The 26,951-nt window shown below is 39.8% G+C and overlaps 1 protein-coding gene across 4 annotated transcripts in view; it reads right to left on the bottom strand.

Annotated features, from left to right (window-relative positions):
- Positions 1-26,951, bottom strand: part of TESK2 (testis associated actin remodelling kinase 2) — an 84,974-nt gene that overhangs the window by 11,564 nt on the left and 46,459 nt on the right. For all 4 annotated transcript variants that reach the window (XM_075097766.1, XM_075097768.1, XM_075097769.1 and 1 more), the window contains 4 exons: positions 14,743-14,889; positions 4,005-4,087; positions 1,961-2,036; positions 274-357 (listed from right to left, as the gene is read on the bottom strand). In XM_075097766.1, the coding sequence (XP_074953867.1) occupies positions 274-357; positions 1,961-2,036; positions 4,005-4,087; positions 14,743-14,889 (390 nt within the window). The remainder of the gene's footprint in view (positions 1-273; positions 358-1,960; positions 2,037-4,004; positions 4,088-14,742; positions 14,890-26,951) is intronic.

The raw sequence follows: 26,951 nt of genomic DNA, 5'->3' as shown, positions 1-26,951 counted from the left end.
AAAGGAAGGTCACTGCAATGCTCTCAGTGTTCTGCCAGTTTGGGGCAGAAAGCATTTCCCATGAGGACTGCAGCTGGACAAAGTCTCTGTGAAAGTGTCTTCAGTGGAGCTTCTTACAATAACAGCAGAGAAGAACAAAAGCCTTTTACAGGCTATTTTTAATGTAACACCTATTCATCGTATCTTTGGCAGCAGTGCCAGAAGTTATAAAGGCCAGCCATTATCATGGCATACTTACCACCTCCCACCGATGTTATAAATGTAACCACTTACTTCTGTGCGAGGGAGATAGTCTGGATCTGCCTGTATTCTTGCTATAATCTCACACAGAATTATACCATAGGAGAACACATCTGCCTGAGAGAGAAAAAAATAAATAGCCACATGGTTCAGCCATGAATACTCAGCGTTCTTATCTGCCACAAAGTTTCTCCTTACCCCAAACGGTTATCATGAAACAACCGTGTGAAGAAACACATGCTCACAGTAATGCATTCTTATTGCACAAATAGCAATGATAACTTTAAAACTCTTTCAAGAAAAAAAAAAACCCAAACCACTCTTAATTTAGCAGTTTTTTAAAAAAATTGAAAAAAAAATCCTTCCTTGCAAAAAGAATGGTGAAGTTACATTTGACGTCTTACAGACGGGAGTAATTAAAAACATAGCCAAAACATGACATGCCCAGATATCACTGTGGTTAGAAAGACAGGTTTAGAATACACACGACCACAGCTTATCGAGAACATTAACGCTGTTTTTAAGAAAAATTACATTTTTTCCTTCTCACAGTTCAGTACCTCTGGAGAAAACAGTGTCTTTCCCAAAGCTTGAGGTGTCTAGAAACACTGTACCACCAGCATCAGTTTCCACTGAAATTTCCATGGTGCTTAGTGCTTATCTGACTACCCCTGGAGCTGCACAGTTCCTCAGATTTCCACTCACCTGAATTTTTCATGTAATAAAATTTAGGAAGAGATGGAACACAAGTCTACAGAGCAGAAGCCAGCATTCCTCATCCCTTATATATCAGGCAGGCTTATATGTCATCTTTCATGCTGATGAGGCATGAGACCTGCTTCCTCTTTAGTCCACCATGCCTTAGGGCTAGTGAAGAATGTGGCACCACAGATTTGGGTACTTTATTATTAATTTAGGTCAACTGGAACTCTTAAAAAAAATCTTTGAAATGGTAATTATTACATTCATTACTGAGGTAGCTACTGCTTTCCTGCAACTTAAAAGTACCACCAATTAAACAGACTATTGACTGCTAAATAGAAAAAGGTACAGGATGTGGCCTTTATCACAGAAAAGCTGCACTTGCAGGGCTGAAGTAGACTATGTTACACATGGGAGAGAAAATCCTGTGTAAAGAAGAGCTTGATTGAAAATACTATTTCTAAAATCCAGTGTGATCTGATCCTCCTCTGAAAGAAACATTCCCCAATGCTCAAATAGGAAAACTTAGAAACACCTTTGGAGAACATTTTTATCCAGGTATCTTACCTTGAGAAATATTAATTTATTTTTTTCTTAATTAAAATTCTTGTACAGGTTTACATACAGACTTTTTACTTATACCCAGATTTCTCTAATGTATGGTCAGGGAAGAAACTTCACTACATTTCTCGCGAGACTTTGGTTAAATTAGGCTGTGTTAGGTCAACAAGCCACTACCATGTTTCTGCATGTGGGGTGTTTCAGAATGGAAATAACGTAACAATAAATTATGCTGAAGGTAATTCCACTTCCCTATAGGAATCCACATAATTTAAGTAAAAGTATTAGCTATTCAACTCATGCTGTTGCTGTCCCTGAGTCTCAATGACCTACTGAGGACAGAAATGTCACAAATGAAAACAACAATAATTTTAGTGTTATGGAAATTCTAAATCTTGTATACAGTTATTGAAGAGAAACATCTGACAGCTAAAGGCCATTTATATCATGTTCCTACCTTTTCATTGTAAGGTTCATCTCTGAGAACTTCTGGTGCCATCCAGAAGGGAGAACCCACAACTGGTAACTTCTCACTGTATAGATATGGGATAGACAGGGGAAACAGCAGTGGGGGGTGGGGGCAGAGAGAGAAAAAACATTAATTAACTGCTCAGGCATTGCTACTAACTTTCCATAACTCCAAATATCTGCAGAAGCTTTCACCAGAGGGAAGTCAATACAAGTGGGTTGCATAACATACTGTAGTTTACACTGGCTTCCTATTGGAGTCACTGAAACATTCAATAGCAGGAAGGGAAGGTGAAAGAAGAAGAAAGGTTCGATCAATTACTCATATGGCCACTTAAAAAAAAAAATAAATGTTTTATTTTAAGGTCATGGCTGTTCCATAGTTTTGGTTTCCAAACTCTTGGCAGAGTGGGCTCCTTCATCTATACATAGAAAGGTTTGTGGACATCAGTTTTGGGCTAGACGTCAAATCCTCCATTCATGCAGCAAGGCACGCGGGTTTCCATCCCTACGTGCATACCAATAAGCAGCTCTGAAAGTATTCAGCACAGCCTGCTTGCAAACTGTGTTTTAAAAAAAAAAGTCAATATTGACCAGATCAATCTTTGAATAGGGAAACATTAAAAGTAATCAGAATAGAGAGGATTTGAAAACTTTGCAGTGTTTCCATATGGCTGAATACAGGGGCCTTAAGACCAACTTCCAGCTTGCCACCCAGCTTGACCTTGAAGGAACACCTTTTTTTTTTTTTTTTTAAAAAAAAAAAAAAAGGCCTCAAAATAGCGTGGCTTGCTAGCCAGCAAACCAGAAACAATAAAACTGCATTTGAAAATGGAGGTAAAGACTAGATCAAACCAAAATTGTGGCAATGTAACAACTGTATTGGGTGTTTTAGTATCAAGCTACCTTAACTTTAGCTATTACCGTACTCTCAGTTTTCAGGGCACCTCAAAACTGGCTATTAAAAACATCTTAAGGCACCTTGTGGCACCCTCCTGATTTTGTGATGGGTTCATACGAATACAGCTGAAGCTTTCAGCACCTTAAAGGGCAGAGATTCCACAGGAGCGTAAAAGATACACATTGGCGGTACTTATCAGTAGCTTGGAAATCTAGATGTTCGCTTTGTTAAGCTTTTAGATCAATATTTCATCAACGTTAATGCAAGCTTCAGACCTCCCAAGATACGGTTTTAGGCTATGTGCAGTTTAAAAACAGTGCCTAGCTGAGATGAACTTTTATTGTTTTCTTTGCAGTGAAAAGCACTGGAAGGCTTTTTATTTTACGCAGAAGCACGCACTGAAGAAAATCTGACAGCACATTCCACAGTCAGAATGCTCTGAAATATACAAGTCAATATACAGAGAGAACAATGAAATCCTTGTCCTTGGTTTCCCTAACGGAGGGATAACAAAAGGACTATTTCCAACTGTGGCAATAGCTTGTGACAGTCACCTGCACTCAAATGAGTTAAGATTACAGTTTCATCCTAGGGAGAGCAAAATGGTGACCTACTGTTAGACAGTAATTTTAATATCTCTTTGTTATAAACCTGGATCTTAAAAACTAACTCAGTGGATAAAGAATAATACTGGAATGCCACTGAATATTGTTTATGAAAATGGAAAGAAGCTGATTAAAATTGTTTGGAATCAACAGGGGACATTTATTACAAAATCATCCCAATCCAGAATGCCGGACAGTATTTTTGCGTTTGCTTTGTTGTATTTTGGGGTTTTTAAAACCAAAATTCCCAAGTACCTGCTTAGAAGATCTACTGAAAAACTTCAGTAAATTGTCTACTCACTGGAGCATTTCTGAAGAATAAATGTCACCACTAAATCTATCAAAATGGACAGGAATTAAGGCTGGAACATTTTGGTCATCCATCCTGCAGTTCTAGACTGAAGACTGAAGATATTTTTTGCAAATTTTTATCAGAACACAATAATCGCCTCAGGGATCCAGCTCATTAGAGCTTCTGACCTGCAGTCATACTGCAACTCTTGCTGTATTTTAATCAGTTTACATACCTGTGATCAGGAATTTTCTCTGCTAAACCAAAGTCTCCCACTATTGCAGAGTATCCATTCTCATCATGTTTTATTAAGCAGTTCTGGGGGGAGAAAAAAAACACTGAAGAGTTATTGTCTGGGCATGAAACCCATTCGCCATTTGTTTTATTTGTTTTTAATCTGGCACAAGACTATAAGATATTGTTTGGAAGACATTAAACTATGAGAAGGCTTTTGCCTGAAAGCAGCCACCCTTTTCCCCTACCCTCCCCCCTGCACAATCACATGTCTGTCAAACTTAAGATGCTGCAAACAGCCTTACACTTAGTTAATAATCCACTTAAAAACTTGCTGAGAAAGCAGGCAGCCACAGGCAGCACGTAGCCAGCTAGGTTCTACCAAGAATTAAGATGATTTAGCTCCCTTACTGCTTAAGAATGCAACACATGCTGTTCGCTACAACACCTTAAATTTTCTCTTTACAATTTGCCTGTACCTGACCAGAATACAAGATCAGAACAGACTCTAAATGCCTTTGCATATTTTGCTTCATTAACTACTGAAAAGGAACTCACTGCTTTGCAGTAATTTTCATCAGAAAATACAAGAAGTGATAAAGTTATATGTGCTTTTAAAGTCTCAAAGTTATTCTACAGTACATCATAAAACATGATTTAAGAGAAAAGACTAATAAAGAAAAGCTGTCAATCTCGTCCTTTCAGATGTGCCCTCCAGTGTCAGGAGGGAAGGCAATTTAACGACATACACAGATAATTCTGGTCTGGCAGCACCACATCACACAGGGTATTATTGATTTATTTTTGTTATTTATTTACAACTCTGAGAAATATGCTTTGACCACTTCAGTACGACATCTTTTCCCTTCTCACCAAATGAATCAATTGCTGTCTTCCCTAATTTTTTTTTCTGTCCTGCAATAGGTGGAGCAAGACAGAGAATTCATCCCTTTAGCACATGCCTTGCTCTGTATCCTTCTGCAGGCAGTACAATAGCCATGACAGGCAGCAAAACCACTGCCGAATGCAGAGTGGTACCCTGCATTAATTAGCTAAACAGCAGGAAACACTTTCTAGCTTTATTGTGCTTGGATGTAGAAAAGCCCCTTGCTGACCCCAGAGCATTAGCTTGTCTGTATAATGCAACTACCAAGAAAAGTGAGTCCCTTGTCTAAAAGATCAAGTTCAGGTCATCACTGTTTACATTATTCAGAGATGACTCTGGCTCAGGCCATGAAGCGAGTTTTCTTCCTGCCAATTAAAAGGTTAAGCAAGCCACTCCTGCAATCATGTAAAGAAAATGCATGCCAGCCTCTTGAAACATATGCCAGGCTCCTGAGATACAAAGTTTTCTTTGCTTAGCATGACTTAAGTATAATGAGTACAGTTAGTTTGGGGATTCATAAACACGTACCCAGTTAAATCAATCATGCTTGCCCAAAGAGCAGCAAAGCTTCTCAGTTACGGGCTTTGTTATCTTTTATCAAAGAGCGCATTCATTCAGCTTGCCTCTGTTTAAACATTTGGCCACTATAAGTGGACTTAAAACTGAGAGGATAAAACTTTTCTGAAAAATCTTACTCAAATTATTCAGACAAGTGGAATTTCACTGTGTACCACACAGAAACAAGGCTATGAGGACACCAGAAATTTTGCAGTGTAACGAATGCTGATAGTAGTTTATGCAGCAAAATATACAAGGTTATTTTCTGCCATAGATTCCTCAGCAATTTTAGATGATTTACAAGTCAATATTTTTTTAAAAAAACCCTCTATAATTAATAAAAAAACTCATTTTAAGATCTAGATTTCCTTCTTGCATTACCTTTGACTATTTACATTTTGTTCATTTTGAGTAGCAAGACTGCAGTAGTTCATTTTACCTTTTGGGTTCTGTGGATTAGGGTTATTCTCCAATAACCCCTGTTTTCCAAAATTTCAGGGGAACATTTAGAACCAGACTAAGAACTATTTTCAACATAAATAAAAATCTGTAGAAACATTTCTACTGACTTTAAGGTCTGCAATAATTTACAGGGCTGCTTCAATATCAGAATCACAGAATCCCAGGTTGGAAGGGACCTCAGGGATCATCTAGTCCAACCTTTCTAGGAAGAGCAGAGTCTAAACAAGATGGCCCAGCACCTTGTCCGGACGACTCTTGAAGGTGTCCAATGTGGCCAAGTCAACCACTTCCCTGGGGAGATTATTCCAATGGTTGACTGTCCTCAGTGTGAAAAATTTCCCTCTGGTGTCCAATCAGAATCTCCCCAAGAGCAATCTGTGTCCATTCCCCCTTGTCCTCTCCATGGGACTCCGTGTAAAAAGGGAGTCTCCCTCTTCTTTGTAACTACCCCTTAAGTACTGGTACACGGTGATGAGATCCCCTCTGAGCCTCCTTTTCTCAAAAGCAGGCTTAAATGCAACATCATCCTGACAGCAAATTTTTCTTCAGCTTCTTACCAGTATACAATCACATCCCATTAGACAGCAGTACATCACCAACCGAAGATGAACAATCTTACCTGCCACCAAGCCCCAGGCAGTCTCAGCTCTCAGGTACAGCGCTACACTATTATACAGTAGATTATTCCTAGATAAATCAGAAGTTAAACCAACAGCGCATCCAATCTAGCTGCCAAGTAACACTACCTGACAGCTCTGAGCTCCTTCCCAGATGAGCAGGAGCTGCCTACAGCAAAGCGAGGCTCCCTTTCAGTGCAGGCCATTTGAGAAACCAAACAGAACGGACACCCCACTGCTGTGGTCTCCAGAGGTTCTGCAGGAGAGGCCAAGGCCAGTACACCCTGACTAGGGCTACACTTCCACTATAAAGTACTGATCAGTTGTTCTGCTGTGGTGGGCTGCGTAATGTTAAATGACATAAAGAAGGAAACTAGTCTCTCACATTAGTGGAACCTTGTCTTTTGTCTGTGTATGAAGAAGTGCCAAGTGTGAATTTAAATTTATTGTGGTACATATTCCAGTACAAAAGAGACTTTTTTATTCACACTTAAATCAACCGTGGGCAGGTGACATGCACCAGACAAAAAAAAAATGCCAATCACTACAAATGCTCACTGTAGTGAAACTAAACTGATTTAATTCAACTGGTGCAAATTTTTATGTAGCTAATCACCAATTTCCTGGAAGCCAGAAAGGATGGAAGCCTATTCCTACCAAAATCAGTAGTAAAACCCTTCTATGGATACTAGTGTGGTCAGATGTTAACTCTCAAGCCTGCACTGCTCATTCAGGACAAAGTTTTGCAGACGGCGATGCTTCGTTCTGTGCTGAGATTCTCCAGGCGTTCAAAGCCAACCCTCAGCACCACCATGCTCCTCCTCCCCCCTTCCCACCCTAATAAAGCCATTACACATCACTGCACCAAATCCACAGCACAGGTAGTTTAGTTACCAGATCTAAGATTTAATTCATAGAAAGATGACTTTACACAGCCCACTGTAACTCATAGTTTATACGCACTCAATTAAAAACATTAAGCATTCACATTCTATTGCCAAGATAAATCAGACTGAAAAAGGGACAAAGCTTCTTTAGAGACTATAAGGTTGAAAAGAGCTTTTGAATTTAAGCTAGAGGTGGTATCTTAGTAGGAAAAGCACAGTAGAGCACACTGCACTGTTTCTACTGACGAAGTGATACTTCTCAGTTTCTACAAAAAAGAAAATAAGTGTATCAATTTGGTATGAAGTTGTTTCATTAATGGATTTTGGCACAGAGATACAAGAGTTCAAACCCCTCTCTAGTGCAAAGAGCCTCTCAAGAACTGCCTGAGATGAAATGCCAAGCGGCTTTACAACGCAGGCTTTAAGAAAACACTTTCAACTTACTACTACACTATTTGTGTAAGCTGCAAGGCAGTAAAACATGACAACCTTCCCAAGCTTTCTCTTTGGACCTCTACAGACAGAGATGTTCTTTCCTTTGGCAGCTCACACAGTCAAAGAGGGCAGTATTTGTCTTCAGTTGGCTTCTCAAGGGTTTTTTCCCCAAAACGGGGACCCCATCAGTCCTTCCTGAGGCAGTCTCTTAATAGAAGCAAGGAGCTCTGTACATGAGCCCTAAAGAGTTAACAGAGCTGTTTATGCAGAGACAGATGTGAAAGGACATAAAGCCCCCTTTGTGTGTTACAAGAGCTTAACATCTGCTTTGCACAGCATAATCCTACTAAGACAAATGCAATATTCTACTCTCCCTTTTACATAAACAAAACCGAAAATAGACCCAAGAGTTTCAGAGTTAAAAATAAGTTGCTTAGATGAAGAAACACCATCATTTTATTTTACAATATGACACACAAGCTAGATTCCTCAGAGTTTTTACTGCACTCCAGAAAATACAGCAACACTACTGCAGAGTCATTTGCAACCCTCTGATGACTGTTACTGAATTAAAATACTTAAAGGCCAATTGAGATGTATCAGCTTTTTTTAAAGGGCTATCCCCTAGCAGAAACACCGCTGACAATTAAATGTACAACAGGAACTTTACAATATTAGGATACCCTTTTGAAACTGAAAATGTTTAAGGGATGGGCTCCATTTGGGTCCCAAAGTACCAGTAAAAGTTTATTATTGTGGCTATGATTAGAAATAATCATCTGTAACAGCTAATTTTTTCAGTGCAAGCCCTCCTCTGCAGTGCAAAATATCCAGGCAAGAGCTTACTCTAGCACAAAGAGGACCTTACAACCACAGCAGCAAGTATGAGATTCATCAGACAAAGGTTCTGTTCATTGCTTGGGTTTTATTTTGTGTTGAACAAGCAAACAGCATATAAGGTAGGAAGTCTGGGTATGTCACTTTCAAGCCCAAAGGCAGTGAATTCATGTTACATCAGATATTACAGGACAGAATAATGCATGTAAACAATTACTGTGGATTAACTGAGAAAACTCCTCTCTCAATGAAAGAAGGGTAAGCCATTATACATTTACTGTGAAAGCTTATGTTGACAGGAATATACCCATGTACATATGTGCCTGTGTGTGTATTAGGCCTAGAGATTATAATTCCTTCATAGATTTTATCAATGGAACTCAAGATGTTCCCTAAAACTGCTCACAACCTAATATCAATTATAAGACCTTGTTTTCAATTTTACATAATTCTGCAAAACTAAAAGGCGTTTGCTGGGGGTTTGACTGTGGTTTTTTTTCATCAAGAGCTTTGGTAGTCGGCTTTTGGGGAGGAGGCTGTTCAGCTAAGACAACTCAGCTGATTGGGAGAACAAATGGAGAATATGCGTTGCAAGCAATTTTTGAAATAATAAAAAAAAATTTCAAAAATATTAGCCTAGTATCATACCCATATTTGGCATGTTCTCAACTTGAAACATAGTAAGACCTTTTGCCACCTCTGCAAAAAGTACACTGGGACAGGACACCTGCTGTGTGGGGAATTTGACAGAGTGAATAAGGTGACAAGACAGTGCAGGAGACCAAGGTAGGGGCTGGCAGGGACCAAGACCAGGGTCTTGAGCTAGGTTCTTGAGACAGGGGAAAAAACCTGAAGACTATTACGAGGACAAAAGAACTGCAGGCACAGCAAACAGGTGGTGGTGGGGAAACAGAGCTAACCTGGAGGAACAGAACAGGGGGAGAGCTAGAAATGGCTAAACATACTAAAGACCAGAATGCAGAAAGATAGCTTTGATAAAGCATCAAGCAGGAGCAGTAGGAACAGGGTAACTGCAGTCAGCCAGACAAAGAGGGGGGCAGGAACCAGGAGTGAAAAGAGGAAAAGTCTTTGGACAAGGATGAAAAGCCTGACTGGAGGCTGGCATCATATGCTATCAGAAAGGACTGGATAGTCACAGAGTACACACGATTGGTCTTAGGAAAAAGAGACAGACTCCTAGATGTTCACATCTCACTGCCAAGGAGTCTTTCTTGTTCCTCTGTCTATTCCTGCTCCCTAGCAAAAAAAGGCAATGCGTATTAGTAATACAAATTAACAGTGGCAATAAATACTAATTAAAAATACTTCATGTATTAGTCACTGTATTAACTAAAGCAGCAGACACCTCTGCCATGAATCTCAAGCTTCTGACCCTGCAAACGAAGTGCATAATGCCATTGTTTTTTTCCAGTTCGGTTTTTTTTGCAATTGGTAGGAAGCTGTACACAACATACACTACATCAAAAAATTAATACTGCACGAAAGATGGGATGCAAAACTTCCTGTAAGAACATTCATTCTACCTTAATGCATAGGCATAAGGGGAAGTCCTTAATGACATGATCACTTAGTTTTCCACCTGGCACCCATGTCTTTTAGTGCACGCAATGGATTCGCAGCGACAGTGAATTGAGGCTGTACGTAAAACACTTGGACCACTATTTTCAGGACTATGGCCACTCTTGCCACAGGAACAGCAGGGTTAAGGAAAAGCTGGGAAGAGATGAAAAAAGAAAGGCTGGGCTGAAAATGAAGGTCTTCTGTCTTGTGGTTAAGACTATTGTAATGTTGCCCCAGGATCTGGATTCTGGCCTTCCTCAGCATCACAGGAGGATTCTGTGCCAGGGAAGCTAGTTTAACAAAACCTTTCAGAGACTGTTGTTAATCTTGTGCTTTCTCTGTCTTCACAGGTTCAGACTTGACTATTTTATAAGTACTGTAACACTTCAAACAGTCCCTGAGGTCAGTGAGCATACTGCCTTGAACTTAAACCTGTGTAAAATGCCATATACTCCAAAGACTTAAAACATACACCTAATATTCACCAATATTCTTACTTTTAATGTGCTCTGATAGGGAGTTTATTCTTCTCCCTCATCTCAGAGATAATGTACAAATAAAGTCACTGCTACTAGGGCAGTCACTGGTGTAAGCTGCCAAGGAAATCAACAGTGCTTCCAGAGCAGGGTTTGAATGCAATGGAAATGCAGTGTAAACAAGGTGTTGAAGGAATTCTCTGTGTAGCAGTAAGATATTTGTTTTGAGGGGTGAGGTACAAAAGGATTTTGCCATATTCTTTTTGCAGGCTGGCCACTTCTTCCCTGTGCCTTCCCAAACACTGTTATTTTAATTGTAGGTAACAACAGACAGAATGGTGCCAAAACAAGTCAGATTAAGAAAAACTTTCTCACAATCCACTGGCTCCTATTGAAACACTTCCAATATTTCACATTATGATTTCTGTTTTAATGACTGCATCTTCTATGACTAAGACTGTCAGAGTAAAATTCATAACTGGACCTCCTTGAGAATCACTGAAAGCTGAAGAAAATCCTTGTGATTCCAGGACGCAAATCCTCCTTGTGCACATTACGACGAACCCCAAATTAAAAAATTATTCACAGGGCTTTGCAGTGATATGGATAGGGGACACGGAATGAACCAGCGAGGCTGGTTGTCATAACCCATCTATGGCTTAATCTCTGCATAAATCTCTGTGACAAGTCAAAAGTGAGGACACCACATTTATTGGCTTACAAAATGTACAAGTCACCCTGCCCACACACCTACTATCTGCAGGCTGGAAACAGCCAATCCGACTACTCTTACCTTCTGACAGATTCGAATTAGGCTGTTGCTGTTGATCAGGGCAGATCAGCCTGATCAGCTACAGCAGCCCAAGGCCAGAGCCCTAGGACTGAGCTGCTTACGACGTGGGTAAGTAGCGGCTGTCTGGGCAGCACACTGCCTCTAACGAGCGCTGACTCTCTCTTTGACAGAAGGGCAGCAGGAAGGGCACCAGTGGGATGTCAGGGCCGACAACCCCTGTGGGCTGCCACATCGACTATAATGACCTACATCTACTCTTCTCTACCATTCTTCCCTCCGGCTTTCTACAGTATCAATGCTGTTCTGCTATACTCCACAGGGTGTAATTAGGAAGAGAGATCACCCAGCTGTATACTAATTGTCAAAACCACTTATTTTTCAGTCTTAGATTGGCAGGAGTCAGGAACTTTTCCTTCTTTAAGTTTTTATGCATCCAGTACATAGGCATACCTAATGCTGTTGTCAGAGCAAGAAAACTTTGCTGCCATAACTGACAGAATAAAATTTATGTATTCACGCCACCTGCTCCAGAAAGCTGCAGAAATTGGAGGTTTGCCAGAAACAGAAGAAAAGCAGAAGTACGGGTCTAAATTAATCCCTAATAATTGTTACAGTAAAATCATATTAGAAGGATAATTTACAGTGGGCTGTTGTGTGAAGTGTAACAGGTAAAAACATCAAGCCATTCCTGCACAGAAAGTCTCAGCTTTGTTCTGTTCATAGTTCAGTCAAGGCCAGTAAGTTTCCTAGAAAAATACCTCACGCTCCCATCCTGCAAACTCAGTGTCCGCTCTGACTTGTGCAGACATCTAAATCCTTGTTTTTGCCTTCATTTGATTAATAAAGCCATCACATCAGTTGCTGAAGTTTACAGAGAAAGAAGATCAATAGAGAACAGTATTGAATGTGCCCTTGTTCAATCCAGATCACAAGTTCTCTCCCAAGGAAAGAGCCAATCACATCTTCCTTCAGCTTGCTCACACATTGACTATTTACTTGTGAAAATGAAGACAACTCATCCCATCACCAGCATAAACCTGGTAAAATACACGGCATCTCCTCAAGCAGCAGCCAAAACCCACAGTCTGAGTGTTGAAAATTTTGGTGACAGGTTTTTGCTTTTGTTATTATCTCAATTTTTGCACTTTGGAACAAAGTGACTTCTTTAAGACTTAGCCAGCTAGAAGGGCAAACATTTGCCCAACGGACTTAATTTTAAAGTATATTTTGTCAACACAATAATAAAATTCACGAGTACCTGGACACTTAAGGCCAGCTGTTTCACCTGCTTTCCTTCCCAAACAGAATAAACAAGTTCTGTCCATATACCACCTCAAAAAAATTTAAAAAAAATTAAAAAAAAACTGGAAAATACAGAATATAGCTGATAACAAACTTTTATCCTGACAGCTTCCAAAGTGACCCACACAGATACTATACCTTTAGTGCTAAGAACCATCCAAATATAGCATAACCACTAGTAAATTCTTAGAGTTTGGTTTGGTTTGTTATTTGTTTTTAAAATCCTTATTGCTTCCTGTGGCCACTGATGAGTCTGCTGTTGCAGTGAAATCATGCACTCCTCCCAGGGGGTGCATTCTCTAAACAACTGACATTCATCAATAGATAACATTGAAATATTGGTAGGGCACCTCTGGAGAATGACATACAATTATGTAAAGCTTTGTTCAAAGGCATTCACAGGGGTCTCAGGAAATGGATTTTCATATTACTACCCATCACGGTATGTGTTATAATAAATGCTGCAGGCAGAGTTCTCCTTAGTTACTTTGGTTCCTTCTGGTAATTCTACTTCACCACTCTTAAATGTACTAAAATACGTCCTGAACAGAAAAAAGAAGGGGAACCCCAAGTTATCTTTTCAGTTATTTTTACACATCTCTTATGTGCACACTCCAAGGTGCCTGAAATGGAACTTTCTGAGTGCGTCATGTCAAAGTGACATGACTCCAAGTCTGGGCATTTTTTATACATTTGATATTCTTCCCTGCAGAATTCAGCACCTTTCACTTGAAAGGACACCCAAGGAAGTATTTTATTACTTCACTGAAATACTTCTTTCACCTACCAGTTGACCTTTTTCCCCCCCTTGGCTAAATGCACATTCTTCATCTGTTGAACACTGCACTGAGGTAGGTTTAAATAAACTAAAACTGGATGGAGGAGTAAGTCACTCACATTTGCAAACACACTATGCTGTGTTTTTATTTTTGAAATCTGTTTCTCATTTTAAAAAAATAGTTCCTTTTAGGCTAAGATAATGTTCTTCTGGATGCTTTGGACTGAAGTCACATTATGAAGTCTTCCCAAGAACAGTTTTGGAAGTTCATGTTTCAAGTCCCCAGTGAGCTTAAACTAGCTCATTAGCTCCAGACAACAGGACAAACACGACAGCAAAGCCCTCAGCACAGGCTGCAACAAATGGCAAGACCCAGCATGAATACTGGGGCAATTTGTTCACAGAGCTTAGTGCTCCTATGTCAATATTTCTAGCTGAGCTCGAATTAGCTAGCTGCTTCAGCCAACTAAGTTCATACAAGTTGTTACTGAAGCAGTTAAAAGCAAGCAAACAACAAAAAAAAAAACCTATGTCCACTGAAAACTCTACAAGTGAAATATCATTTTGGAGGAAATTTTGAAATTTGAGAATTTTAGGTAAACTGTTTTGATCTTACTGACTTAAGAAATGAAAGAAATATAAACCAGGATTGTGGACAATGCTTAATGCTGAATTAGTAATGAAAGGTCACTATTCCTACTGAAGATTTGTGAAATACATTGGGGAAAAAACAACAGGGAGATTTTAAAGTGCATTTGTAATAATCTCCTCAGTTTGGGTCCTTTATACAATTGCCCTATTCCAATGTTAGATTGTTATGCTTAATTATCCAGGGATTTAAATATTTGCAGAACTAAAAACTCTGCAGCTGCTTTCTGAGAAATCCTAATCTGAACTCAATTAAGGAATGACCTTCTTTCAGGATAGTTATTTCTCTGGTTCCCATGCAAACTATCCCCATGTTTTGCAGAAAGTTTTAATCCTGTAAACAGTATTTCAATATTTATCAAAATGTCTTGGATCACACCTTACAGAATAGCAGTTCTCTGCTGGAAGGAGGAGGAAAGAACCAATCAACCAGTTATAGTACCTTCATTAAAGAGTTCCCTTAATTTTATAAACAGTACCTTGGATGTAAGGTCTCGGTGGAAAATGCCTTTATAGTGAAGATAACGTATTCCCCTAGCAATGTCATAGGCCAGTTTCACCCTCACTGTCCAGGGCAGATGCTGGTTACTGTCTAATAGCTGTTCCAGGTTACCACAGTTGATGTACTGAAAAGACAAAGCGACATTTGTAATTAATTATTTAACTTCATATATTGTCAGGATTGTAAAATTCATCATTACACAAACGCGTCCTCAGCTCAGCTACACATTAAAAACTTCCTCCCCTACCCCCCATGGTCTAGGCAGGCACAAAGTCTGCAGATCAAGAGAAGCTGAAAATGTCTCCCTTTACCACCTGTACCAATGCATTTGTGTTAAAAATGCATGCAACAGCCACCACTGCATTAACTCTATGGTACTTAAATACTGGTAAATAGAACCTTCAGAAACACCTACAATATAATATCACGCTCTCATTTCAGTGTGAGGGAAATAAGGGCAAAAAGGATGAAGAGCTGGCTTTCATTCAGAGTAAGTCAACAAAGAGAGGGCTAAGTACCCAAGTGTACGTCTCGGTGCCTGATCAAGTTCCCTGATATCAATTGCCTAAACTGAAGGAGCATTAAAGAAAAATATTACAACATGTTGCTGTAAGTTACACTTTTTCACTGCTGATTAGGACTTGTAGATACAGCAATCTGATTCCCACTGTGTTCAGTACTACATCAACCCCATCAAATGACAGCCCTTGTAAAAAAGAACCTACATTAAGATAAATGCTACAAAAGACAGTGAAATAAAGCAGCACCCAAACGATGCTAAGTAATATAACCCAGGGTTAAGACATGGCAGCTCCACTGCTCAAATAATCATTACAGCAACACTGGCCTTATGCTTTATGGATAGACCCTTTATATCACAACAGCAGCCACGTCACATTTGAGTAGCTTCTTGTTTCACTCCCAGACCCAGTCCTCTCACCAGTGACAAAGCAAAAAGACTAGCTCACTCCAGAAGGAAAACCTGGCAGCAATGCAGTGACTTTTCTCAAGAAAATCCAAGCAAAGCAGACAGGATAATTTGCTCCCAAGCCTAGTCTAAGCACTTAACACTGCAGCAGGCTGCACGAACTTCGCTCCTCTGTGCCAGACAGCTCTCCAACTCTCTCTCAGGAGGCTTTGCACTTTCCTGTGTCACCTGGACAAAACATGTGCCACCATTATCAAGTTAAAATAAAAATCATAACTGCAGCTCTTGTTATTTCAGAAACTTTGTACTTGCTTGTATTTTGTTGGGCTTTGTGTCTTGGAGCCTGGGGCACAAGGCAAACATGTACCATGCACCATGCAGTGCAGATGCAGCTAAGGGCCTCAGACTATGCTATAGCAAGGAAAGGCACATATAAGACAGACTACTAGTAAGTCCAGGGCTCATGGCTCACCTCCTGAACAGTCTACAAAACCCAGCTTCTTCCTTAACAGTTAGGCCCTGTCTTTTTCTGAGCCCACCAGTTATTTTTGAAAACCTTTTTCAGCAGATACGCAAGTTTTACAAGTGACTATTTAACGAGGCTAAATTTTGGGGGCAGATGAGGCAGAAACCAATTTTAACTGTCACAAAGCTTACCGGGAGGGGGCACCACAAAGCAGCGTGGGGCTCCCCCGCGCACCCCCGGGAGCCGGGTGCATCCCGGCCCATACACTGCAGCGCATTTCGCTGGCAGTCCAGGACGTGACCCCTCTCTGTCCCCCCTCTCTCGCAGGAGCTCTGTCGACTGCTGGACAAGCCGGGAAGTACGCGTGCCACACAGCGGGCACTAAGCATTCTCACCCTCGGCATCTGCTTTTCTCCTTTGGTCCGATCACGCTGCTGTGCATCCCCCTTTTGTCCTTGAGCAACAATCAAGGCAAAGGGTGAGTACAAAAGTTACTTCTTTGTAGTCAAATGCTGTTCAAAGAAGATTAGTTAGCTCCGGTCTGGGCCAGATTTGAGCATCAACTACCTTCTCGTATCAAAGGAGGCAACCCCAGGAAAGGCACCTGGGTCTAGGAAATGCTCCTATATTTAGCCATTTCGTGTTCTTATGACTACTTCAAGATGCTGTTTCATATATTTTGCATTAGATTAACCGCAGGAGAAAGACTGCAATGATATACAGGCAAGGATTTCAAAATAAGGTACAGAGAAATAGAATGCTTCCTCGTATTGACTATTTCTAGACCAAACAGGCAAAAGGTATTTGTATTTTACGATTAGGCAAGGAAAGCTCTGAACTCTGGAGAGTAACCTGACTGACATTTTAAAATGCACTGTCCTATTCTTAAGTGGTATAATTTTCCATCAAACTATTCTCTTTTGTGCTGAAGTCAAGATAGTTTAATTACGCAGAAATTTGTGCTTAGTGCATATCATTTTGCAAATTAAAATGTCTCCTGGCCCCCCTCCAAGAATCAAGGCCAGCAAGGCTTAACACACCAATGATAAAAATCAAATGTTTAGGACTACTATAAACCAGGCACTGCAGCTGGGGGTGAGGAACTTGGTCAGATGACTACACTGGAAACTAAAAATTGCAGGCTGGTGCAAGCCAGAGATCCAAAACAACCTGTCCTTTATGCTAGGAGTTCATGTGTCAGGAGAGTAGAGCAGCTCTGGAACAGGTCACTCAGAGGCTGTGCAATCTCCATGCTTGGAGATTTTCAAGACTCAACTAGACAGAGCTGCAGCCAACCTGACTTAATATTGGAAACAATGCTGCTTTGAGCTTTTCCAACTTTGATCTTTCTTTCTCATTGCTTTTATTTGAACCCCTAAGGGAGCTAGATGACCTTATAGAGCACTCAAGAAAATAAAATTGCTTAATATAATTCTTTTTTTTTTAAATCACAAGCTGCTAGCATGCTTAAAGAAAAAAGGCTGAATAAGATCTCTAGCTTACCTTCATGTATATTCCCAGCCTCCTTGAAACAGTGCGAGCAGCACTTCTCATCCAGTTATGTTCAAATCAGAACAGTATTGACCAAACTCGAACAGAAGGCACTAAAGCACCTAGCTCAACAACTCATTTATGAAGTGACACTTTCCAATTATCTCAAACCATTTCACCTTTCTGACTGGGGAATAACAGACCATCCATATAGCACTACCATACTTGAATTCACTGGCAAGGGAATGCAAGGGGGAAGGGAATCACTGGCCTGGCTTTCTATTTTGGTTAGGGTTAACCTGTGCCGTACCATGACAATAATTGCTCCAGAAATGGTAATAAAATAAAACAAGCAACCTGTAAGAGTATAGACATACACACCGAAATGTGACAATAGCTAGCTACTATTTTGAGCATGCTCGTGCTTTCCTTTTCAGTAAAAGTAGCCTGCTGATTTGATCCACTACTGCCAAATTAGTTAAATGCACCTAATCTATCTATTCCCCCAGCAACTTTCCAGCCAAATTAGCTTGCAGGGTCGTTCACCCATCTTAACTGCAAGGACTGGATTCCAGCATGGGCTGGGCAAAAACTGACACACACCTAGGGCACAGCACGCATGACCTGCAAGAGCAAGAATCAAACCTGACTAACACATGTACAAAACCTGCTAGGCCTCCTATGCAAAACTGCCACGGGCAAGTGCTCAGACCTCGTTTATTAGAGATGTGAGATCTGATTTTGGCTCTGAAGCACAGCAGGTTGATCATCAAGTGAACAACTAAACTAAGATTTTCCTATAGACATCTTTAAGACTCCGGTTGATCTCAAATTTTAGCTGACCAGCAGGTAATATTTGCATGCAGAGTCCTGAATTGCTCCTAAGGCAAGTACCACACAGAGTTCAGTGCTCCCTCAGTGTCACATAAGTAATCCAATTCTTCCGGTCATTCAGGCTGGTAATGCAAACAGCCAGCCTGATGGCCTATTTTTTTCAGAGCCCTTCAACAATGCCTTTTCAGAACAGACACAAAATTATGCACATTATTTCCTAATTGCCAACGTAGCTGAAAGAAAAATACTTGTTCTTAATATCTTACTAGCACAAACCAGGTCTGTGTAGCAAGAATATCCCAAAGGATAGTAAGTACACCTCTTCCAAAGAGAATACTGGATTGTATTTTGTCCCTGAAACATTTCAGTGTTGGTACAGTAAGGCTGCAACACATCATCTCAAAGCATTATTCTACTACAACAACAACAGCCATTGCGTAAGCGTACAAGCAATTGGAGCAGAGATCTGATCAGGCTATGACAATGAAAGCAAAGGACAGTACATTTCATAAAGAGACCTCACAGCTAAATGGAACAGTGTTCAGACCTTTTCAAACTCTGTATCATCAGGTTGCAGTGAAACAGCTACCCATTATTCCTACAGCTAGGTTTCTGATGTGTAACAGGACACCAACAGTCAGTTTATCTGGTTGCCAGAGTCTAAAAAGTAACCGCTTTAGGTTGTTTATTTTTGCATTTACTACAACTTAACACAGCAAACTGAACACTGGTTTAAAAGACCATTTTAGCTCACAAAAATATTATTTTCTATAAACTTATCCATGGTAAGAGCTCGTTGTTTTGTTGCTAGAATGAAAGTTCAGCAAAGCTGTATTTTGTTACAGCTCTACCGAACCTTATGAGGAAAGAGAGCAGTAGCTTCTTTGAAGAACAAGTTACCCAGAAGCTCAGCCAACCATAGGTGCTTTCTGGATCAAGGAGTGTTGAGGAAGCTTCTGATGTTACAGCTTAATGTTACGAAATGAAAAAGCAGCAGTATATAACTCTTTCCCACGCAACAGTCAGGGCATAGGGAAACATGCTACTTTAACTTAAGAACAGGGTAATAGGACTGCTTCCTTGCAAGCACTTGCAGCCACATTAATCAGACTCAAGCATATGAAATGAGAAAACAAATGAAATTAAGCATATAATGGTACTTACGCATAGCATTACATGCTTCATTTCAAGAGACTAATACTGAACTTCAGCTATCAGATTTTAGCCTTCAAAATTCAAAATAAAGGTTTGAACATACTAATATGAGAAGTAGAAGCTTTTAAAGGAAAGTTGCATCAGATTCACATAATTCCAGCAGTTACTGCTCAAAAACAAAGACTCCAAATACTACCAAGTCTGAGGGGGAAGACTGAAGGGAACTGCAAAGAGTTTTCAATGCTACTTTGAAAACCAGTGCTGTTTCAATATGTAGATCTAATAAATAAACAACCAGATACTGCACAGGAAACCCAGAAAAAAGTTGGTCTGCTGTTTACTTGGCTTTAAATGTCACTGCTTACTATTTTAAAGAGCAACAATTAGCCACAAGACTATACGGTAGCCCAAATGTTGCCAAAGGCAACACAATTAGTGGTTAAGAAAAGTAGGTGTGGAGAGCACATTGAGGATGACAGGCCACATGAGGTAAGTAAAGAATAAGTGCTCCAGGGACCCAGAACACTACAAGACAAACACTGAGATAGCAACAAATTAATATATTGGAGAAGTCCAATGAAGAAAGCAGGCAGAGAAGCAGGAGGAAAGAGAAACTAGAGTCACAGCTGTAGCACCTTCAATGTGGAGAAGAAAGATGTCAGAGCAAAGGCCACACTGCATAGCTGGACTCTAAAGGGAGACCTGGAAAGCAAAATAACAACATTGCAGACATCGGCAACAAATGCATTGAAGCAGTGTCAAATGAGATAGAGTTTGCATGTTTGTATCATTTCTAATGCTGGAAGTAAGAAGGTAACTGTTGTGCCTAATAAGAAAGTTGAGATCTTTTCACTCACTCAGCTTTCTGCAGAAGTTAAAAAAAGTTTTAAACTCCCCTTTTCAAGGGAGACACAACCCAATCTTCAGTTCTCATGTGTTTAATAGTCACCTGTCACACTCAGCACTTTGAGTGAATACTTTGAAGGCTTCTGGCTGCAAGACAACATGCCAATGTACCCTTCTGCCACAACTGGCATAATTAGCGACAGTGGGAAGATTGGAAATTTCCTCATTTCCCCCAACTGTTTTCATTAGCTTCAACCATGCAGAACTGGAAAAGAAAGACAGTATCGCTATGTTCAAAACTACAATATGAGATACTACAAGTTTATACACTGAGATTGACTACCAGATTAAATTGAATTGTTTTTGAAGTTAATTCATAGACCTCCACTTGGTTTACAAAAAAAAAAAAAAAAACAACAAAAAGAAACCCCAAAACCAACACAAATTTACAAAACCACCTCACCCAAGTGTATCTGAGCAGTAACCTTCCATTTCCATTAATTATCTAGCACATCAATTGCACCAAACAAAATAAATTAAACATTAAAACAGAACAAGTTGGATGTTTAATTTGGGCTGTACAAGTATATTTTTAGACAGCAGGTTAACTAATGTTGCCAGGGAACAAACCACAAGTACTGAAAAAGAGTCAGAACATGCAGGAGAAGCACATTTCAGAACAAAACTCAAAATTTTTCATGAGAGACCAGAAGGGCTCAAGTGGCTAGGAAGAACAGCCTCATTGAAAGGACAGAAGAAAAGCCAGAAGCCTTCCTCTAGAGGCTGCTTTTCTTTCCTGCTCCTCGGTTGCTGAAAACCGAAGGAAAAGCAGCCTGTAACCTGAAGTCTATTTCTCTTCTGCTTTTCAACCAATACAAACAATTCAGTTCTTTAATAAAAAATTACGTATTTTTAAAAAAGCGTTAACCATTACAGGATTAAAATAATCTTGCTTTGAAAAGTGTCAGCTATTCATAGAGGAGAGGACAGGCTTCCTCATGCAATTGCCATGGCATGCTTACTCATCAGAACTCGGGACCAAAAGCCAAGACATGCAACAGTTCTACGTGATATACCTATCCGATACATATATCTGATGGTAGAAATCAGAGTTTCTACCTGTTTCTTCTTCTGTGTCAGTTGTGGCATTGATTGATTCACTGGCTTCCCCTTCTAAAAAGGCATGTACATGCATAGCTTATTTTATATGGGTAAACAAGAATTAACATGCACTAACTCAGGAAGGAGCTGTAATGAAAACCATTTGTTGCATTCCAAACATTTAAGCACTGGCATGGAAAAGAACATGGCAAGATTTGTCTTCCTTTAATTCTCTACATCCAACAGCTCTTATGGTCATCAGGCCGAATTTATCCCTTTCCTGTCATTCCATTCAATCAAAATTTAATGTTCACTTGCTTGCCTGCTGCTAGAAACAGAGTATTGTAAGGCTTCAACTGCAGGCATGTAGCAGCAATGCACTACTGCAACCCATACGCGTGAAGGGTTTGAAATACTTCAGGAAATAAGCTTATTTTGTTAGAACCGGAAAACACTCCCAGTATATCTATACAAACTGACCTTGATAACCATTTTTCCTGTAATTATATTAGTAGAAAAAACAGAAAGCAAAGAAGGCCTAACAAAATCCTGCATTTATAATCTGAAGTCACAACCATTTGCGTTTTAAGTAGAGCCTAGTTTCAGATAAGAATCTGGGATATGGCAAGCTAGCAATGGCATAAATTAGCACACAGGCAAGGAAGAGAAAGTACCTTGTTGCTGACACAGGCAAGAGAAACAGCATCTCTACAATAAGACTTCTGTTTAGAGCAGAAGGCTCTATCCATAATGACAGCACTTGGAACATACTATACACTCGGTTCTGCCTAGGAGCAAGCTGTAGCCCCTGACAAGGAGCCTCTTTATTTAAATAAGGTCTTTCTCACCTTCCCCACAAAGATACCAGCAGTAGCAGCCCACAGATTATATGCCTGCAAGATTCCAGATAACTAACTTGTTTGCTTCAATTTTTGAAGGCTGTAAAACAGCTACAAGGACCTACTGAGCACAAAAGTCATAGCACACAAACACCTCTCACACTACAAACTTTGTTTAAATTCTGCACAAGGAATACTGTATTTGAGCTGTTTCAGAGTGCTCTTCCAAGCCTCAACGCTCAGCCGTGCCGCAATGTCCATTTATATTTGAGGGTGCTCAAACACTTTATTGGCAATTACAGAACGCGCCAAGATCCCCTATTAACAGTGGGGCGCAAAAGCAAACATTAAAAGAATTCTCTTGTACAACTCAGTTTCTGAATGGTTTGGATGGCTGAGAAGTAAAGTGAGATGAGGAAGTGAAACTACAAAACACTTGTTAATTCAAGAGTATGCTTCCTGGGGTCCAGGGCAAAGCAGGGAGGGGGGAGGAAGAAAAAGCAATACAAACAAACTAAATTTACTGGAAAATATGTAAGAAACAAAGGGCCAGCACCACAGTATCTATGTATGCATTCCTTCAGACACACAAGTAACAGGAAAAATCTAGTCCTCAGGCAGTATTCAGTTTTCCTCCCCTTTCTTCCCCTCATACCACAACAGTTGAGAAGCTTGCAACTTCTCACTCATATTAACCTAGACGTATTTCCAGGATATCAGAAAGCAACACTAAAAGAATTGCAGGGGCTGCAGTTCAAGAATGTTTTTTCTTTTTTTCTTGAGACAATGGCAATGAGTGTCAAGACACTGATACTAAAAACCCCTCCCCAGAAAAACCCGACAGAACACACACACACCCACCTGCATGTGTGCCACATTCATGCAGGGAAGGGAGAGGAGGAATGAGACAACGGAGGTTGCTGTTTGCAGTTCAACATTTATCTGCCTCTTATCTTACTTTCTTCTATCCTTGAAACATTCTGAGAAGGAGGAAGAGGTTACCACCACCAATTTACTTAGCAAGCCTTCCTGAGAACATATTTAGATGCATCTATCTCAATTAAAACAACAAATAAATCAGGTTCCTCGTGCACTATTACAGGCTCTGAAGTGATGAAACAAGTCAATCATCCTCCTACAAGAGGGAAAAGAAAGAATTAAATCCAACATATAGCCTGTGTAGCCAAGAAGAATTTTTTTTTTAATGAAAGAAAGAAAGGGCGGGGGAGAGAAAAGGAGGTTTAACCATAAGGTCTTAAGCTTATACACAGGCATTTAAGAAAAAGTCTAGAATTCAAAAGCTTGCATGTCCTGAAATTCTCACTGAAGTAACTGGTTGCTCATCACTTCTGATCTAACACCTGCATGCATAAACAGACTGTGCACTTGAACTTAGACTCATTTTCAAAGTCTTGGCTTCTCTCTTTACATGAGGATTTCTTTAGTGTCTCTGATTATAGTACTTTTTATGCCTGAACTTTCTTCTCTGTGAGAACCCGCCCTTCACTCCTTGCCTAATCACATATTGCAAATGCATCTAGCAGTTTCCCTGTGCCTTCAGCACAGTGCAGTGCTTACACAACTTCCACTGCTTGTCTGCTTTTGGCAAAATGAGAGACTTTCTCTGCAGAGTTGTCCCCAGTGAGTTTAATCTACCTGATCCCCACCACCCCATGGTATATTTTTCCTTTACCTGACCTGCCAGCACTTCCTCCTGAGAGACAGCCTGGATGCATCCTCCATAAGTCAACATTTTTATCAGCTGTTTCCCACAACTGACCTTTTTACTGCAGGTTTTTGAGAATCAGTTCCACCTTTCTGTAAAGCAAGGAACCACTTGAAGGTCTCTTACTTATTATTCTAATTCCGCACATGTACATGATAGGAGATCACTCTCTCTAAAAAGATGCATTTTGGGGGAATTGGTCAAATCATATCAGGCATACAGCCACAGGAAAACACTCCCAAATTCAGTAACTAAATCTTCCTCCTGTCCTCAGAACAAGTGTTGTGACCAGATACCGCAGCACTGAACTTCCTATCAAACTGAAGCTATGCCACAGGGGCCCCTACATTCTGTTGGGCTAACCTGGTAGAGCCAACCCAAAAAGTTAGTTAAAAAAAATACCCTATTGTTTACTGTTTTCCTGGAAACCCTAGGTCTTTGATTACCGCAATCAGACAAGATGGTTAGCCTTCATTTATGAAAAAGTAAATAGCCATCAGATGTAGGGAAAAAAATTGAAAGATCATGTAACTTACATAAGGTCCTTTACATGCTTTCCAAGAAACTGACTTTTGATACTTAACCACTCAAAACTGCAAAGCTACAAATCAGACAGACTTAGCTGAAACTCCTGTGGAGGCCTGTATCATTTTTGCTGGAGAAGGAACTAAAGGGTCAAGCACACCACATATGCCACAACATCAGGCTGCAAAAGTATGAACTGGAGATAGAATTTCAGCCAGAACACTAAATTTCCTGCCTCCTGTCATTGAAATCCAGGCCCCCTTGTGTGATTTGAAATGGACTTTTTTGGTATGTGCAGCACATCAAGCTGTGTTTGGGACAGAAATATTTCTTCCTTTTAACTAATTCACAAAAATATTTGGTTCCCAAGGAAAATAATATAAGTAAAGAATATGTACTTTGCCTTAACTTCTGTGAAATAACTTCACTGTCTTAGACACACTGCTTTTTTGTGTTACGAAATAATTTGTGAAGCCTTAAAGGTTAAACCATAAGGTTTACACAGTGTGACGTTTTCCAAATACCAACACTACCCTCCCTTTTCTACAAGCTTTTTAAACTCTACTTAGTATGAACAGTCTAATTTACTTATTACATGTACCATGTTTAGATTTAATTTTGCATCCACTGGTGCATAAATATGAGTCAGGTTTACTTCTACCTTTAATCAGCCTAACTCATTTTTCATGTACAAAATATGGTGATGGGTACCAGAGTCTGCAACTCTTTAGCTGTTGGAATAACCAATTGTCTAGGCTCAGTACAAGTGCCTACAGCATTATTTCAAGAAAAATGAGACCTCTTTAGCTGATAAAACAGCATGATGGTGTCCACATCCTTCTAACCCTCAGTCAGCCTTCCTAGAGTTGATAGAGTGAATCATTACTGGAAATTGGATTGTTTTGTGGTTTGGTTTGTTTTTTTTTTGTTGTTGTTGTTGTTGGGGTTTGTTTTTTTTTTCCCATTTTTCATGCATCCTTTCAAAAATATTTTTAGGGCAGACACCCCTCCCCCCAAGCCAATACAGTTGGTTAACCTAGCACTTTCCAGTTAATACTGCATCAGGGCATGGTTGCTTCTAGAGCTACCCATGCTTCTTGACAAGGATCAATGGCACAGGAATGGGTTTCTTCAGCTCTGCAAGCTGTGAAATGCCAGATATATTAAGCCTTTCATATGTGGATCTCTCAAGTTGGAGAGGGAAATGCTGTACTCTTCTAAAGAGAATGACTCCATGGGAAAAAAGGACATCACTTTGAAGATTAAACAATATGATGCCTTGTATAGCACAGAGAAAGGATGAGGTAGAGCCGGTCACCAAGCATCAGTCTACATTTGCTGACGATGCATTCAGCCACTTTTAAAACTGAGAGCTTAAGTGAACTGTTATAGTAAAACTGAAATTCACAGTCCATATGCTGTGAAGACTGCAAAACTAAGACCAAATATGGCTCAACTGTTGACAAGCATTTTAAAAATTCTATCATGAATGATCAAGAGATGAAGGGAAGTGTTTGCACTGAAACAAGTTTATAAAAAAATTATAACTGCATTTCAAAATGATCAGATGTACTAGGAATCATTTTGCAGCTACAGAGGGGCAAGAAAAAGCGCATGGTCTACATGTGGTCCTGGACAAAGCTATTAAAATAACTTATTTCAGAGACATATACACATACAACTACCTAATATTCAAATGTATAAGTATCACTTTTTTAATGTCACAATAATTTAATCAAAAGCTAAAAATGATACTTTGATACAAGAAATCTGAAGCACATCCCAAGGCTTAGGACTTTAAAGATTCAGGATCTTTAAAGTTTCAAAAAGATATTGCTAGAGACTTGGTTTGCCATGTAATAAAGACATTTATCTTGGAATATACACAGAAACTTCCTAAATTTTTGGCTCTAAAAAAGTTCCTATTACCAACGTCAAGACAGCTGCTGTATGCGACAATGAAGGTGATACTTTCATGTCTTCGTAACTTAGTCCTGTGTTCACGCACAATGAAGTAGAAAGCGCGGGCAATAGACTTGTCTTTCTGTACACATTCAGTTGGTTGGGTTTTATTAACCCCAGAAGATTGAGCCGATATTCACAGGTGCCACTAAGCAGGCTCACAGTAACAGAGGTTGTGTATCTTGTAGATTCTCTTTAACTCTATTCCCCAGAAAAAAAAGAAGTAAAACACTCCACAGTTCTATGTATTTTTAAAAAGGATGATAGAATTAACTTGATATTTCAAAGCATCTGTTAGCTTGCAACAATTTTT

Source organism: Phalacrocorax aristotelis, chromosome 6 (genome assembly GCF_949628215.1).
Source record: "Phalacrocorax aristotelis chromosome 6, bGulAri2.1, whole genome shotgun sequence".
NCBI classification, from domain to species: domain Eukaryota; kingdom Metazoa; phylum Chordata; class Aves; order Suliformes; family Phalacrocoracidae; genus Phalacrocorax; species Phalacrocorax aristotelis.
This window is presented reverse-complemented; position numbering and strand designations above follow the sequence as displayed.